The 18,492-nt window shown below is 43.6% G+C and overlaps 1 protein-coding gene across 2 annotated transcripts in view; it reads right to left on the bottom strand.

The window, feature by feature from the left end:
* Nucleotides 1-18,492, bottom strand: part of CDH13 (cadherin 13) — a 502,431-nt gene that overhangs the window by 295,980 nt on the left and 187,959 nt on the right. For both annotated transcript variants that reach the window (XM_044427973.1, XM_044427974.1), the window contains one exon: nt 15,014-15,222. In XM_044427973.1, the coding sequence (XP_044283908.1) occupies nt 15,014-15,222 (209 nt within the window). The remainder of the gene's footprint in view (nt 1-15,013; nt 15,223-18,492) is intronic.

Below are 18,492 nucleotides of genomic sequence, written 5' to 3'. Positions count from 1 at the left end.
GGACCTTCAGTTAATAAATCTTCACCTCTAAGAAGCAACAGAAATATTTATAATCAACCACAGTTCAGTTTATGCAAGCAGCATGCTAGCTCAAGTGCATCGTGGAAGCTAAATGCATGACTCGGCCAATGTTTCGCTGGGCTCAACAATGCATTGTGATTTTGGAGGTGGGGGCATTATAAACTATGATGACTTCCCTAGCTACTTGCATGAGGGGGAGACTTTGGAATCCCTGAAGCAACGAGCCATGCAGCAGAGTAAACAAGGAATCAATGAATTGCAGGAATGAAGAGGGATCTGAGCCTCTGCTATTTTCCTGGCATTTTCCTAGTGCCCTAAACAAAACCTCACAGTGAAATACTCTCTGTTACTGCATCAACAAGCTAAGAGGAGGGTGAGCTGTGGAATTTCCTTCTCAAAACCTTAAACTTTCTAAAGCAGGGGTGGAGGAGGACCACAGGTCCAGGGTTCCCCCATGATTTGTCAGAGGAAAAGTCCCTTCCCATAACCAGTGGTCATTTGGTGGTTTCGCATCTTCTGTTCTGAATGGTTGAAACACCTCCCTTAAAGGCACGTCAGTATCTAACCGCCCCACCGCTTCTTGCCCTTAGGCTCCAAAACATCAGACAATCTCTTTGCAAGCAGGTCTTTATGGGCACTTTGCAGCTACAAGGCGGAGTAACTGCAAAGCCTTCTCTTGAGCTGGAAGGGATGCCTCCCCATATGTCAAGACTGATACTCAAACACAACGCAGGGACTTTTCCCCAGAACCTGTTCTTTTCAGAAACTCTGGGGCCACACCCTCAGGGATCTCCTGCTGTTGAAAGGCCAGGTGGCCAGAGCAGCCCAAGCCCTCCAACTGGGCAGCTTGTCTTGCCTGACACTCATCATGGGGTCAGGGATCGGGCAAGGCCCCAGCTGTTCCCCTCCCCTCCTTTGGCACCTCCTGTCCTGTCCAAAACATCCCCACTCTCCTGGCCAGCCTGAGAACCTGCGGGCAGCAAACCTGAGGTTGCTCCAAGGCCTACACTTCTGCCTGCTCTCCCAGAACAACCTTCTTCCTCAAGGTCCCAGTCCTCAACAGAATCCCAGTCCTACCAAGAGCAGTGATGGACTCCACTCACAGCACCATCAGCCCAAGGTTTCTCTCAAAACACTAGGTTGGTATGTTGAGTCCCCCTTCTTTGCCTTTGGCTCCACCCATCTCTGAAATGGGCCACCCAAACGGAATGCGTCCCATTCATGGAAAGGCTTTTGGCTCCCCATTCTCCTCCAGGGCCATGGGAAGCCCAAGCGTTAATCAGTCTGGTATGTTCTACCTTGACTTGCAGCAGTTCCCTGAGGTTCCAGGTAGGAGATTGCCACACCCACCTTGGATAAGTCAGCAGGTGAACCCACACCCCTCTTCTTGGTGTGGAATATGTCCTTTTCCACTTTGCTGTGGGTCTTTCCTCGAAATGAAACAGCTCTGCTTGTGTAGTCAGCAGGGCCATGCTTGTTATGTCATCAGCCTCATAATGCTCCCACTTACAGGTTGCTTGGCTGGACTGTGAAGAATTCTTGCCAAACTGGGCTCTGCTTATAGGCATGGGGTGTTTTGATGGATTAGTCTCTGGCACGTTCCTGAAATGTTTTGGGTGATGGACACACTTCCTGCCAGTTCTAAGTAAGTGCCTCTTGTCAAGGGGTCGAGATTAATAGCTCTGCTCTTCTCCCTTGCATGCTTGGAAAGACTTCATCAAGACACTTATTGCAATGTGTGATCTTCCGGAGACACATTTGCAATTAATACAATTTCTAAACACAGCCTAATGCACTGTGTGCTGACAGAACGATAATTAACAATCACAAACTGGGATAAAGTTAACTTAATGCATTAGAAAGTCACGGGTTTTTCCCCCTTTCTTTTTTGCTCTGAGCCCCAACAAAAGGATGATGGCCTTCATGATCAACACAGAACTTCTACGGAAAATGTTGCTACAGCGACTGCTTAGTGTTTTCATGTAATCAGTGGCCACATTCTAGCAAAACTGTTGAGTATATAAAAATGGCCTGGGAATTTGTGAACTCTGCATTGTTGTGAATATTTTGCTAAGCAGCTGCATAAAATGTCTTTGCCTTCCATAGGCACGGTGATTGTGTGTGAAGGGGTGGGCAATTTGAAAGCTCCCATAAAGTTTGTGTCGCATTGTTTCCTACACTGCAAAAATCACATGATTTTCATTTTGAGGCTCCTCCTCCCTCCCTCCCTCCCTCTTCTCATCCAGCTAATATTTGACAAAACAAACCCAATCCAATTTCACCACATATAAACAGGGGAATGAATTTGGGCAGGGCGGGAGATGTGTTTCTTTCCCCCCACTTTTCTCTGTAGTTTCACCCCCCCCCCACCCCTTCCAACATATGGTGTGTGCCCATGGCTATGTGGGAAAGCAGAAAAAAGGCAAGCTACCCTTCTGCAGTGTGGAATGGTACAGTCACACTTTCTTCGGCATAGATCTTGGGAATGGATGCCTTCAACCATGCATAGAAGTTTTTTCTGTTCTGCAGAGCAATGCAGGGAGAAAAATTCCTGCTTTTATTTTTCTTTTTACCTCTTCAAGCACTTGTAATCTAAATGCCTCTACAGAACGTGGAAGTTCACGCAGAAACTAAACGTTCCAAAACTAGGATAGAAAGTTTCATCTATGAACAAACAGTGGAGGTACATTCAAGGGGAAAGGGGTGGGAGGCAGAAAGAGCCCTGGGTTTTTCCCCTTTTAAGGCTGGCCTTTGGTCAGCCAAGTTTTGATATTTCAGAAGAACAAGACTTGCCCATTAGACATAATCCGGTGCTAACATTTACCAAACAACAGCAACCAAGAAAATCTCACACTCTTAATTCACAGGTCAGGCTACAACCAATCAGTCATTCATTGTACATTAACCACTCGGTGGTTCTCAGCTGTGATTAGGAGCTATTGTTTAAAATACTTTGGCTGCTGCAAACTTAAACATTTAGACCCAGCTTGATTGGCGATGCAAAAACAGTCCATTTAAGCACCTGGGCGAAGAGTCTCACACTGAGATCTTACAGTATCAATCCACAAGGAGGCAAAATACACCGCAGGCGTGATCTGAGACTATTTAAGGAGGATTAAATTTCACCATGCTTTTTACTTCACACTGCAAACAGTGAATCCAATACTCTTTCCTGATTAATGATAATGTCTACTAGTAGGAGAGAGGGGAAGAAATAGGTTAGATTTTCTGCAAAGAGCAGGCTCAAGGGACAGCCCGGACTGCAGAATAAATCATTTGGCAATTCACGTGGCAAGTTCCCCTCAGTATGGTTTTGATAAAAAGGTATTGAAATAAATATGTCTGTACATGTAAAGCTCTCCATGGTCAAACCGCACCCCCAATTTTTGTTTGCTCGATGGCTTTTTTGCTTTTGAATTGAATGTAGGAGAAATCAGAACTGAGGCATGCACTTGGGTCCTGGATACTTGAAGGAGCACGTTCTTCCCTGTGTGCCTGCCTGCCCCTGGAGGTCTGAGGTGGAGGTCCTGCTCTGGAAGCCCTCCTTGAAGGAAATCAGGAGGGCAGCGACCCAGAGAAGGGCCTTTTTGGTGGTGGCACCCTGACTTTCAAACACGTACCCCAGGGAGGTTCTCCTGGTGCAGTTGCTTTATTCTTTTTGGAGTTTATTTTCCTAATTTTTTAACGTTTAAATGGTTTTGTCTTTGATTTTATCATTAATGGTCAGATGCAGTGTGTTGTGTGTTGTTTGTTGCATGCGGTTGTTTTTTCTTGTTTGTGTTTTGTAAGCTGTCCAGAGACTTTGGTACTGGATGGCATATAAAAAACTTTAAACAAACAAACAAACCAACCCATGCTGCCCCATTGAGTAATTAGCTTTCCAAAGACTGAGGTCTGAATCCCTTCTATGCAGCCATGTTAGTCCTGAAATAGTTTTGCTGATACCTCTGTGAACGCTGCTTTCACTTTTGCTTTGTGCATGTTTCTGACAGTATCATATACAAGCAAAACACAACGTGGGTCTTCCATGCTGGGATGCCTGTTCCTCTTGAATTCAGTCAGCACAGAGGAGTGAAAATATTGTCTCGGTATGTTTGGATGATTATTTCCTTGGGTTATAATAGTTGATAATAATGCAGCACATTTGCAAAGTTCTTGGTGTCTGTGCAAGAAAGAAACCTGAGGTTAAAATTAGGAGCACAGGAGGGAGGGAGGGAGGGAGGAAGGAAGGATTTAGGAAGGAAGGATGGAAGGAAGAATTTAGCAAGGAAGGAAGGAAGGAAGGAAGGAAGGAAGGAAGGAAGGAAGGAAGGAAGGACCAAGCTATTCCTAGGTCTTCCTGAGACAGACGGTCCAGGCCAGCCTCTGGTGGTTGACTTGTGTGTAAAACCCCTGCTTCCTCAGCAGGAATGGGAAACTATGCAAATTGAGCAGTGACTCAAAGTGAAACTTTCCCAAATGTGTGCCAATGTCCTGATGCACACAACTTTTCTGCATCCACTAAAGCAGGCCCTTTATTCTCCAAGGAAACTATGTGCAAATTATAAGGGCAGCGGGTGGGATACAAAATCAAACCGGGGAAAGTTACATTCATGATTAATTTGCGCATCCAGTGGCAGTTTGCTAACATTTTGGCAGGCATGTATTCATGCTCATGCTCGCATTCAAGACTTTGAACAAGGCATGCTCACGTGTTTTGCAAGCAAAAAATGAAATTTGCATACAGGCCTATCTTGCACTTAGTAAGTGGGCTAGGCGGGGAAGCCAGGGAGTGTGGCAAAAGAAAATAAAATCAAGATAAAAGCCTCGAACTGGGTTTCCAACAAAGGAAAACAATGTGCTACCTTTTAAAAGCAATTATTTGAACCAATTTATCTATTTAAAATGCTTCATTTCAGATTAGAGATGCCACTGAAATGGATGCTATTCAAACCCTGATTCTTTCTGCTTATTGGAAATAGGCAATCTTATCTCTGAAGATGGCTGTTATCCTCCATATGCAGAACATCCAACTTTTGATGGCCCACAGAGGCATGTCAAATGCATTTAACGCTTTATTGTTTCAAAGTGAATTATTCATGTTTTTAGCTAATATCATCCCCCCTTTTAAAGTTATTTGAGATTACCAGCTATTTCCCTGTCCTCATTTACATGGTAGAGCTTATACAGTTTGGTGGAAAGAGATAGATATCGCAGGATGTGGGGAGGAATCTGTTTGATGGAGCTTGTCGTAGATGAGATGAAACTGAAAAGCATGAACTGAAAAGCCAGGCCTCAGGCAGAACCAACACAGGACGAAGGCAGTAACTATCCTGCCGTGGGCATAATCCAGCCCATAAAGGGTCCACTGGAGCAGTGATCCAGGCAACCAGCTCGACAGAATCCCTTTCTCCAGGGTGAACAATAGCTTTCGTTTGGCCTGACATTGGACTCTTTTCTAGGAGGTCTTGGGTGTTATTAAATCCTTGTTTGATGTCATCGACATCTGATGATGTTCCTTAATTATCCTGAGCTGCACAGCCAAATCTCTCTCTCTCTCTCTCTCTCTCTCTCCCCCTTCCCTCCCTTCGTCTCCTTCTCCTCCTCCTCCTTCCTTTCCTTTTCCCCCTCCCTGAAAGGTGGGCATCCTGCTCCCCTCAGCTGGTTCTCTGAAGTCATTTCCCCAGTGGATCTTTCCATGTAAGCTGCAACATTGAGAGAAGCAATTTGATCACAGGTCATCAGCTTGGAGGTAAGATTCGGGAATCTACTTTGTCCCTGTCTAGAGAGCCTTAAGAACATGCCCATAGTCTAAAGTTTAGGAACGGAGATACTCACATAGCAACAAGGCTAAGAGAACTGATCCTTCGATGTGCTCCTTTGCTATTCTGTTGGCTCACTCTCCCTTTTCTTCTACATTTCTTAGATTCAGGTTTCAGTGAGAAGGTGACTTCGTAAACATAATTCTAGGATTTTAAAAATTATTTTTATTTTTCTGAGGAGACAGTCTATCCAATCCTGATTGAATCCATGGAGTTAACCAGCATGCATGGAGAGAACCGCAAACCACATTGGGTTGTCTCCCTACACAAAGCAAAGAATCATGGAGAGAACCACAAACCGCATTGGGTTGTCTCCCTACACAAAGCAAAGAATGAATGTTTATCAGATAAGACACTGAAAAAAGCAGGCATGAAAATAGCGTAAGTGGAGGGATGGTGTTCTTCTCCAGCAATAATCATGCCTATTTCTTGTCTAGACACCCTATGTGTTATTATTAATAATTGTATTTGATATATAGAAAGGGGTAGGGGAAGGGGAGAGGGAGAGGGAAACATAGAGCCATTCAGTTAAACTGATCTTGAGTATTTCATATATATGTTGCATACACAGAGTATATGGGCAGCCTCTCCCACCACAGCCACACACACACACACACACACACACACACACCCCATCACCAGGTTACCCATGTGCACTTATGCATGGATAAGGCATTGTGCATTGGCCGTTTGATGGAATCCTCTCTGTGGCTTCTGCAGTGCCACACAGAATGACGACTCGTGAAATGGCCCTGCGAGAATCACACTCAGCTTGTTCGGGGGCCAAGCTTTTTCAAGGCACACATGGGCGTTTCATGCCTGTTTTGGAGGAGAATTTACTCAGATCACCCCTTCCATACTCAAAGGTGAACTCAAACACCATCTTCAATCAAATGCCACCAATTTCAGAGGTTATAGCACAGTTCGTATCCCCCTGACTCCCCCCGCAACATGCAATAAATGGAGGCATTCCTAAGATGCTATATTTCTGCCCCACCTCTTCTTCCCTGCAATGTGGCTTATATAATTCTCCTGCTCTCCCTTTTATTCTCACAGCCACCCTGTGTGGGAGGTTATGCTGAGATTCAGTGACTGAGTTCAACCAGACGTGTTGCCTGGACAAGGTAGAAGTGCTCAGCCAACTGTGTGGCTGGTTCCAATGTAGATGACAAGCACCTCTGAGTTATATTCCACCATGGGTTATTAAGCTGTGTGAACCCCATCAGTTACCTCCCCAAAGTTCTGCAGCATATTTATGGATAAGTGAAGAGTAGAGCCAGCTTTTCCTGAGAACCAGCCCAATTCTCTTAACCACTGTTCCACACTGTATCTCTGTTTGAGAAGTACAAATGGGCAAATGAATATTTCTGAAAAAGCCCCATGGACACAATCGGATTGATGGAAAGCTTGCAATCTGAGATGGCCATGAGTTGGGTTCAAGGTGGAATTTGAAAAATGGGTTTTTCCAATTCACATACCTCTACCTACTAAAGGACTAATCAGGGAGAGATGCTAGTTTGGAAAAGAATCCAGCTAAGCCAGAAATCCAAAGGTAAAATTTAAAGGAAGAAGCATCAATGCATCCCTCCATTAATGGGTCCACGTGGATTGAAACTAGGCTATTGCAATTATTCAATGTAAAGTTTAATTTTTACTGTACTTATTGCTCTTTTTGTAATTTAAACATTTTGGTATTTCAATTACTCCCTTTTACTGGTGTTCTGTTTTATGTATCTTTTGCACCGAATTGTGTTAATATGCTTGCGTTGTGTTTTACTGGTCTACAACCAAAAGAAAGTCATTCACTCATTCATTCATCCTTCCATTTTGACCACAGTCCAACAGAACTGAGTTTGAGTTCAATGAAATCAGTGGGCTGAATAGTCCTCATCTCTGCACTGGATTATGACCATGGCGCTCATGCAGATTTTCGTCCAGGCCATCAACAGAATCAAATCTGTCAAATTGTGGGCTGAGCTGCAGAACCATATCATGCGCCTTGGATCCACAGATGTCCCATTCTGCAAAGTTAAGTTTCCCCCAGTTATCCATCAAAACAGAAAAGACCGGTGCCATCTGCCATTCATTTTCCAATATGTCAGGTCTCCAGCTATTGTTAATAAGGTTATTCACAAATGCAGACTACAAACGTTCCAAAAAGAAACCAGAGGTCTGTGGGGAAATGCTTCCAATCTACTTAGGCTCTCATTAGGCTCGGTTTTGCTATGTCTGCAGATTCAGCACCAAGCAGTCTATCAGCAAATGCTTATTCTTAACCCTACAGAATTAGTCTAACAAGCTACAGTTCCAAGCGGAACTATTCTTAGCCAATGTTCATTTCATCCACAGATGGAGACGTACCGCTGTTTGCAGGCTGACACATTCTGGCTGTACAGCATAAATAAGCATGGCTCAGCTAATCATGAGAAACACACTGGATGGAAGAGTCAGAGGCTGGAACTGGGCAGCGATAAATGGGAGAGGCTGCCAAGGAAACACATTCCATTCTCCACATCTCTGAGTGAGGGAGGTCCTCACATTCATTTCAGTCTTTCAACTGGGAAGAAAGTATGCTGAAATGGTGGCAGTGCCAAACCAGGACCAGGAAGATCTGGGTTCAGATCCCCACCCCCGCCTAGTCCATTGGGTGAAGTTTGGCCAGTCATTAAGTTTCAGTGTAGCTGAGTCCGTGAGGTTGTTTGGAGGCTAATAGGAAGCAACACTGAACTATTTGAAGAAGTGTGGTATGTGTTCAATGCTACTTCGCATTCTATTTGAGGTGGGCATGATGCCAGGACAACCCATAGACACGGCATAGGTGGGCACCTCAGTCAACGAAACCCAAGGTGATGGTGGGGAAGTTGTTCCATTGAGGGGAGCCATCTAGGAGAATGCATGATCCAACTATGGGCCCCAAGCATACTGGCTGAAGACCAGAGGGGTATTCTATAATGGTCTTTCCACAAGAACAATATCTAGATGGACCAAGAGGCTGTAACAGATCTCGCAATATTGCATCTTGGTCCAGTAGAGAAGAAGGCAATCCGGTGTCCTCCAGATGTTTTAAGCCACAGTCACCAGGATGTGTTGTCATTGCCTGTGCCAGCTGCAGCTGATGAGAATGTCATTCAGCGCATCTGCCGGATCCCTATCTCTGGTTCAGTGTGCTCTTCTTGGCACCCCCTCTTTCAAATTAAAAATCGATGGAACAGGAATACGTGGATATCAGCCAATCCATGAAGATCAAACATCAATAAGTAGCATCTGAAATGGAACATTGCCATGATCTGTTCAGCATCATGGAGTTGTATGTAAGGGGCTTCTAAGGTCAGAGCCATGTGGGTGGAGGTCTTCCTGAAGCTTTCCCCCTTCACTGATTCTGTGTCACTGCACTCCGCCAATGCATACTTTTGCTCAGGTGCCCTGTCTCACATCTGGATCCAGATGAATTTCCTAATGGCCTGAGGCATTTCCCATAGGTAGGGCTCCCGCTTAGCTGATATTTTAGGACATTGTCTTCCTTCCTTCCTTCCTTCCTGCAATATGGTTATTTTGTACTTTCACTCTGAGAGGTAATAGCATCCCTGTTTTGGAAAACTGCCAAAACAGTGTGGTTTGCTTCTGCCTTCACCACAATGCAGATGGAGGAGACACAGTTTTGTGTTAAGCAACAAAGAGAAGATGGAGCCTTGCTATCTTCAGGATAAAACCTGTCCTGCAACTTCCTGAAATGCTTTCCCCATAAAAGAGATCCATTGTTTTGCCTCATAATCCAGGTGTTTTATGATTTATTTTTGAGTATATTTGAGCTTGTTAAATTAGCTTGAAGTGGCCAGGGATGTTGTGCATCTTTTATCTTTCTATTGTTGGTCTATGCAATGCTGGGAATCTTTTCCATTTAAGCCAGATGGGATTTTGCAGTATTGCTGTTCTGATAAGCAGTGGCAGAGTGTAGCAATTCCGCCCCCCCAACCGATTCCAGAAATGTTCATATTGTTTTTTTCATCTACATAAACACATTTTTCAGGTTCCATGATTTCAGCAAATATTAAAAAAAACATTTCAGGAATTACTTCAACTGGTATTTTCTCTTCCTTTCCTTGTAGTGGTCTTCAGATTTTTAAAATTATTTTTTATTTTATTAGTATCTGTAGTCTTTAACAAGTTGGTCTATCTATGGTGTTTTCCCATTATAAAAGTCCTTGTCAGTTTCAGCTTGACACCTGACCTTGCGTCAGACTCCGTACTTCCAATAGGGATCTCCTCACTTGTTAATAAATTAAAGCTGTGGGGTATCGGCCTTGATCAATTAGATTCTCTAAGTCAAAAGTAAGCTTTCCAAGAGAATTCCAGAAGTTGTTGAGTGCTGCCAATAAACCATGTTCCCCTCTGCACCCACATATCCCATTCAGAATAGGACAAATGGCCAGATATTTTGCCATTCCTAGAGGGCCATAAGGACTGTATTCTTTGGCAAGATGCAAACACTCTGCCACACCAGGTAGATTTAAGGGGTGCCCCATATTGAAAGGCATGGCCAGTGAGGACGAGGCATGGAAACATCATCACCATGCTTTTGGACTACTCAAGTTTTGAGGAGTTGCGCACCAAGATTCTAGGTTTGATTCTGATCAATATGAGAGCTTGGTCAGAGCAGGCAAAGGTCCGACTTGTTCTATCCACAGAGTCGGCTGACATAGTGATGCAAACTGTGACCTTTCAATGGGAGATTTTTATGAATCACTCTAGTGCCCATTAATAACATGGAGTTTGGGGGATCTCTGTGCAACTGTGTGGATTTGTGCAGATTTGTATTGCATTGTATTCTTATGCCAATAAAGTTCCTATTACCACTACTCTCTGTCATCTGCTTCCTGCTTCACTTACTACAAATGTCCCTTTTTGTTAGCTCAGTAAGGCAACAGCCTGTACTTCATTAAGAATTCTTTTAATATTCCACTTCCATCTGCATATATATATATGTAAACATAAAAAGGATGTGTGAAAGAGCATTGATTCCCCCCCACCACACCCATGGCAGGGGGAATGACATGTCTAAAAATCAAGGCCTCCTTTGTGCACATGTTAGGACTGGGGAAATAAAATCAAACACACCCATGGCCACCATTCAACACCTGACAAATAATTAGAATATGATGCCATTTCTGCACAAGGTGGGACCTGAAGGGGGCGGGTTGCCATCACCATTAAAACAAAACCATCAACACCAGAATATCTGAAGGAAGGTGACTTCCTACAGCTCGAGTCAATGCCATATCAGGAGGAAAATGGAACAAAATCGTCAAGATAATAGAAATAAGAAAAAAAAAGATCAAACTACTGAAATCCATGAGCATTTCACACCCATTTGGGATTGCTATACAAGCCTATGTATTATGTACGTGCCCCCACCTTTCTCTTTCTTTCTCCTCCTCACATATCCACACTCCTTTCCAACCTCATGGGAGCTAATCACGAGAACCCTGAACCCCAATAATTTCTCCAAAACGTTGTTGCCCTTTGAGACACTTTCTGCAAGCAGTTTTTTTTCTTCTATCAAACTGGGGGAGAAGGACAAAAAAGCTAGAGGAGAAATCCCTGCCACAGAACCCCCTTCAATAAGATTCAGGAACAGGGAAAGATAAAAACCACCACAGGGCCACAGGATTAGCACAAGACATTCTGTCGATCGAGGGTTACATCAAAATGCACCAGACAAAGGAAGGGTCTTAAAAGTTTGCTCAGCCTTCCCTTTGGAACCAGTGATACTGTTAAATGGAAGATTTAAGTCAAACTACCTTGCCTGCTGGAAATGTGATGAAACTGCCACCTGCCAGATCAACTAAATAGAAGAAAGAGACAATAGATTGCTCATCCTTTATAACCTCCTCATTATGGCTTCTTTGTCGACCAAAATTATAGGTCTGTAAAAGGTACCCGGCTTAATTGTCTTGTAAGTCACTGTCACAACTGCCTTTGTGCTAAATGCCACGGTGCAGAAATGAAGGCCATCTCCGTTCTTCCCTTTATTACATGGTTGCATGCATGGCAAATGTTTCAATCAAACTGCAAAAGCATCTTGGTCCTCCTCCTGAGCCAAAACAGAATGTCCACTGGAAACTTATACGATTAAAAGAGGTTGATATGAGAGAGAGCAACTGGAAGCAGGGTGGTTGTGGAAGGAATTATGCTGAGAAAATTCCCAAAAGGCTTAGTCCAGAACAGTAGTATTGCCTTGGAGTAGGAAAAGTGTGGAGCGTGGAGCTAAGTGTGTACCTTTGCCAAAATTCATAATTACGTTGTTCCAAAAAATGACTTATTGCCCTAGCTCTTGAAGTGCTAAAACTGGATTCCCCTCTTCAGATGCTCTTCTGCATTGCAGAGAATGTAAAATGACAGACGTACAGAGGGTATTTTACTAGGGCCAAGCACAGCAAAAATTCTATCAGCCACAGATTCTAGGATGGGACTATTTCCTTACCCTACCGTGTCCTTTCAGAATGATTGCACATCATGGTTACGCTTACGCCGGGGAGCCCCAATTTATCTGTATCGCTTGATCCCTCCGGAAGGGAGTATTGTGGGTGCTCTCACAAAATGGCTGCCATGCTGGGCACAGCCACTAAACTAACTAACTAACTAACTAACTAACTAACTAACTAAACAGGGAGCAGTAAAATAAATGTAACTCATTGTAGATGTTGAATCTGAGGGAAAGTAGACGCTCAGCTCTGGATCATAACATCACTTATTTGAGTGCCAATAAACCTGGATAGCGGTTTTTAGTTTTGCAGCCAGCTTCTTGAGTAAAAATGATGTGTAAAATGAAGTCGGGATGCTCAGGGAACCCAGTGGGCAGAACGACAGGGTCCTTGGGTGGTAATTTAGCTTTCTTTGGTTGCCCTGGTCAAACCTTACTTCTGTTCCTGCCACTAACCAATTTACTTCTGCAATAAACCTTCTTGGATTCGCAAAAGTGGGTTTAGTAAAATCCGGATTATGGGAATAAGCGATCTTCTACACAATCTTTTTTGATCACAGTTCAGCCCTTTATCCTTTGGAAAGTCCAATCTATAGTTTTGTGTAGTGTGTCTGTGAGCGCAGTGGATTTGTACCTTTTGCTAAGTCCTTGTGTTTGTATCTGAACATGGCTTTGGGCCAATTCTCAGTGCCCTTCAGAATCAAACTGCCTGCAATACAAGTGATCAATGTAGCTTTTCCTTTGGCTAAAATAAATGTATGGGACAATGTTGCATTTGAACAGTTTTTTTTAAACTGGGGATTTTGGAGAAATCCACAATGCACCCAAATAAATTCTAATTTCTTCAAGCACCCAGGCATTCAACAGCAGATGAGCTTTCCTGATTTGTGTGAAAGCTTTATGTTTCTGCAATTGTACACATTACAAATAATAGAACAATATGATAAAGAAGATCAAAACCAACCAATGCACATTTCCTCCAAAGGCTAAAGTGACAAAAATGCATTTTTTTCAAGGATTTGAGTATTTTGGACAATGTTGGAAGTGAAAATTTGTATAAGCACAGGGCTATGCAAAATTCGATTTTGTCAATGAGCAGAAAGTGCAAGAAAAGATCCCTGAGAATTCACAAAAGAGAGAAGAGACAGATTTCACAGTATCCATACATCCCTAGTTTTTACCCATGCTCCAAATCACCCCATGAAAGTTATTCTTAGACACGTCTGTTAAAAAGAGCAAGTGATGCTCATTGGCCACTGTGTGCGCAGAGTGCTGACCCAGAGGGGCACTTCCCCCCCCACCATGTCTTTTCCTATGTTCTTAACCAACAAAAAATGGTTGGTGGGTGGAAGAGAGTTAAGCCCTTGTCTTTCTGCTCTATCTCTGTAATCTGAATTGAAGAAAGGGGGAATATGAACAGTGAAGGGAAGTGAAGCAAAAAGCAAGGCAGCCAGGTGAGGCGAGGCGAGGTGAAGCAAGATGAAGCAAAAAGCAGGGCGAAGCAAAGCAGAGCAAGGAAAAAGGCAAAGTGAGGTGAGGTGGAGCGAGGCAAAAGCAAGGCGGGGTGAGGTGAGGAAAGGGGAGGCAGAGCGCGATGAGGTGAGGCGAGGTGGAGCCAAAGCAAAGCAAAGCAAAGCAAAGCAAAGCAAAGCAAAGCAAAGCAAAGCAGGAGGTCCAGCCTTGTTTCTTTTGAATTACAGATACTTAATTCCTCATTATGACAACCCTACATTGTTCTCATTACTGCTATCATTCACATGTTTACAAGCAGTCTTGCTTTACACACACACACACACACACACACAGCACAGCAATCCAGGATTGATATAGCAGCTCTTTGTGCAGGGCTGTGCTTGGGTGGAAATATCAGCACCACAGCCCAAGTAAAAATAAACACCATAAAAGCATAATCTAAAAACAATCCAGCATAATGGCATTTGTGAATTGCTTGCATTAAAGGAATGGCAAGTGATGTACAAAAATCACTCTGTGATGTATACAAAAATACAGCAACAGATCTTAATGAAACACTCTATGCTATTAGTGTCTTGGAGGACAACGGGCCAGGCCACACAATTAAAACAAGCTTCCATGTCTCTGCGCTGCATTATTACATTACATTTGTAGCCCAACATTTTCTTGTTGGGAGGAACCCAAGTTGCCTCATATAGATCTCTTCCGCTCCCTTTTTATCCTTGCAGCAGCATCCCTCTGAGGTAGGCCTGTCTGAGAGGGGCTGACTGGCCCAGGTTACCCAGGGAGCTTCATGGCTGAGTGAGGAGCAGAACCTGAATCTCCTAAGCTCCTCACTCTTGTGCATATACTAGAGTGTGTCTACCCTGATTTATGCAGGTGCCTCCTAGCCATAGCTTACGGAGTCGCCAGAACCCCACAAGAAATCCCCAAAAGAGGAACACTACATCCAGTTAGATATCTGAGAATACATCTGGATATTCATCCACAATATTCCATATGGAGTCCCTATGTTCATTTCATATTCCGAGTGGAGGCAGAACACACCCCTTCACAGGATCAACTGCCCTTTTCTTAGAGACCAAATGGAGCCAATAGAAAATAATCATCCACATTACTAATAATTTTACATCTTCAGAAAGCTGCAGTCACTTCTCATTTGTAATAGCTAAAGGATACACCATGCATGCAAATCGAACTGATGCCCCAACCTTAACATCATTTGTCTTCACCTTACCTTTAAGGAACCGTGTCTCTCTTTTCTTCCAACAATGAATACTTCTGCTGTATCTTCAGCCTGAGCCGACCGTGCATGGATGAATATGGATCCTCCAGCATCTGTTAAGTTTCTGAGTGCTACTAAGCCCCCGTTGGGTTTCACCTTGAACTCTGGATTTGAAACTTCAAAGTTCAATTTCTGATTTCCTTGACAGTCATCAAATACCACTAGAGGAAAAGTGTGGGAGGGATAGAGAGAAAGAAACAAGCATCCATTTCAGTATCGCATAAAACACAGCATGTTCATTGTCCTGTATACCTGACTGGCCTACCCTACCAATTTCCATCTGCTGTTTTTGAAGAAAGAACTGGCCCAATTTTGAGTTGAGTTTCAAGATTTAAGATTTAATTTTAAGATACAGACTTTGTGAGTACCTTTCAAAAGCTCAGGGAAAAGCTAAGGTCCAACCATTGCTCAGTGCTTCCTGTAGGATGGTGATAAGTGGAAACCGTCACTTACTCCAGATGTTGAGAACTGTAGCAGTGCAACCAACTGACCAATGCAACCAGCCCTCTCCTCTTCTGTGCATATGAGCAAAGCTCCAACTCAAGTTTCTCCAGATTCCACCTTGACACTCAATGCTCCCTCATGTCCATGTCAGATTCTGAGCTTTGATGGTTTTCCTCCTCACATGAAAGTTTGCACTCATTTTCATGTATAAAAAGGTAAAGGTAAAGGTTTCCCCTTGACGTTACGTCCAGTCATGCCTGACTCTAGTGCTCATCTCCATTTCCTAGCCAAGGGAGCCAGCGTTTGTCCGCAGACAGTCTCCGTGGCCATGTGGCCGGCATGACTAAACACCGAGGTGCAGGAACGCTGTTACCTGCCCACCGAAGTGGTACCTTTTCATCTACTCGCATTTGCATGCTTTCGAACTGCAAGGTTGGCAGGAGCTGGGACAGAGCAGCGGGAACTCACCCCGTTGTGTGGATTTGAACCGGCGACCTTTCGATCAACCAGCAGCACAGCGGTTTGAACCACTGTGCCACCTGCAGTCCCTTCATTTTCATGTATACTATTTTGCAAATGTGTATGTGCCTATCGTTGAAAATAAGGATCTTTTTCTCCCATGAATTCAAATGTGTTGTACTTATTTTTCAAAAATATACATTTTATACATATTTTTTCAAATGCGCACATGTGATAATTTGAGACCAGCTTGTAAATTATATTGGAACAATTTAAAAGGTTTATACCTGAACAATACATCTGTCCAACACATTTGGAGTGCTAGAATGGGAAGGCTAACACAAATGTTACCCCACATGGTAAAGTCAAAATGAGTGACATCTTGCAGCCTGCATCCAGATTGAAATTTATTCACTGAGATATTTGCAGAAATTGGATTAAATAAACTTGAAATACAGCATCTACTTTGGGAGCAGTTATCCCACGTTTATAATGTGAAAAACAGCAGGACAGAACAAAATGGTTTCAGTTAATAATTATAGAGTAATCATCCCGGATTTGGCCTGGACATCTACAATCCTTAAGGCTAACAAAACAGTTCTGGGTAATAATTTTGTTTCATATTAAGAACCAATTCTGTTCGTTTGATGGAAATTACTGTAGGATGATTGGTTTCACTATCAAGGCGCCTCCCTGAATATATGAATTTCCACACTTCAATGGTGCTGTAATTGTTATTGTGTAGACCGCTGTAATTAAGTTCAGTGTGAGCCCTTCCTTATGGAATGCTCATTGTATTTATGGTTCTGAGACCCATCTCCTCAGGACCAGCAGTCTGCTAAGCGCCCTTGTTCAAGAGTTGCAGAGTTTGCAAATACCTGTGCCATCTGCATATTGCATAAGTGGAAATGAGGCTGCACTAGCTGGGAATCATGGGAGCTGCAGACCAAGGCACTGGGAGAGGACAAGGCCAGGAAGGAGCTCCACAAAGGCAATCCACAGGCCAAGGAATAGTGTCCAAGGAACCCGAATGCGCAAAGGTGAAGAAAGACCATATGCCTTGCCAATTCCGTTGCACAAGTCTCCCACACTGCTGGTGCACTAGCAGTGTAGTTGCATGTGAAGAAACCTGAAAGAGTGGAAGGGATTTAGGGAAGAAGGCAAGTTGGGGAAGGCCAGATAAAACAGCTCTGCTCACTTACCTTCTTCCAGAAATGAACATGGCTGCTTGTTTGGGGCTTCCCTTTGGAAGAGTACATCTCCCTTGTGTAAATGGTGGGCCAATGCCACCAGTGCCAATGAATAAAAAGAATCAACTTCTCACAGAAGGGAATCAGCATGTGGAGGATTGTGAGGTATGTATGCCAATATTTTGAGCACATTTTGCCAGCCAAAGAGTTTCAGTATTCAGATGGAGACTGCTGCCAAGAATGTCAACGACAACTAAGGGCAGCAATGAAGGATGTTTTTCTCCTAAGGTCATCTGGTATAAGGACGCCTACCTTGAGACTACCAAGGCCAAGATAATGTGTATTTCTGATCACTATGGAAGGGTGTGAAAGCTGAACAGTGAAGAAAGCTGGGAAGAAGAAAACACATATGTTCAAAATGTGGTTCATCAGGAGACCTTCTTGTGAACGCTCTGGACCGACAGAGGGAGAACAAGTGAAGGTGGAAGCTGCAGACCAACTAAGAGTCGGAATTGAGTTCTCAAAAGCTGAGCAGGGCTATCAAGCAGGACATTTTCTAGGCCGCTCATTCATAGGATCACTGTAACCCACAGAATATTTGTTGGAACATCACAACAAGAACATATGTGCAGACACAAGAAATTAAATAAGTTTGCCCTGGGGCTGTAACTCCCTGTTGGGTTTTGTCCAGTGTGTGTGTGTGTCTGAAATGTGTATTTTTTGTGCCAGCAAGCAATTTATTGATTGATATCTGTGTGGCTATCAGATACTCCTAGGCATCTTGTTCTGCCAAATGAACATCTTTATTGTGTTTAATATGCCGTATGGCATGGGACAGGCTCCAAAACTCAGCATGCAAAGAACGAAGGCGGCGCCAAGCATCTCCCAATGAGAATTGCAAACCACAACAGAAATACTTTATTGGTCCTGCTGCTTTCACCCCAAGTCTGCTCACATCAGGTTTGGGATCATGCCCTTCAAAAAGGGCGTGTGTGTGTATCTGTAGTCCACATAGAGGTGGTTCCATTTGCATTGCCATGCAAACTTAATTTCTCATGTGTGAACATATGCATGGCCTGAAATTCTTTAGCTGGCAACATGTGGCCGAATGGTAACATAAATGTTTCATTACCTCCTGCACTGCCACCAACATCCCCTTGCATGAAATTCCAGCAGAAAGTGCAGATTGCAAACACTGTGGACTTAATTTACTCCTGAGTAAACATGTATAGGAGCCCCAGCAACTCAAGGGAGGGGTGGGAAGGACCCCAGTCTACAGCCTGGGAAAAGCGACACACTGTACTGTGGATACCGCAGCGATAAAAGTCAGCTTTCTGT

The sequence above is a fragment of the Varanus komodoensis genome, unplaced genomic scaffold, assembly GCF_004798865.1.
Source record: "Varanus komodoensis strain SLA01 unplaced genomic scaffold, ASM479886v1 scaffold19, whole genome shotgun sequence".
Taxonomy (NCBI): domain Eukaryota; kingdom Metazoa; phylum Chordata; class Lepidosauria; order Squamata; family Varanidae; genus Varanus; species Varanus komodoensis.
The sequence above is the reverse complement of the archived record's forward strand: the minus strand, read 5'-3'. Positions and strand labels throughout refer to the sequence as shown.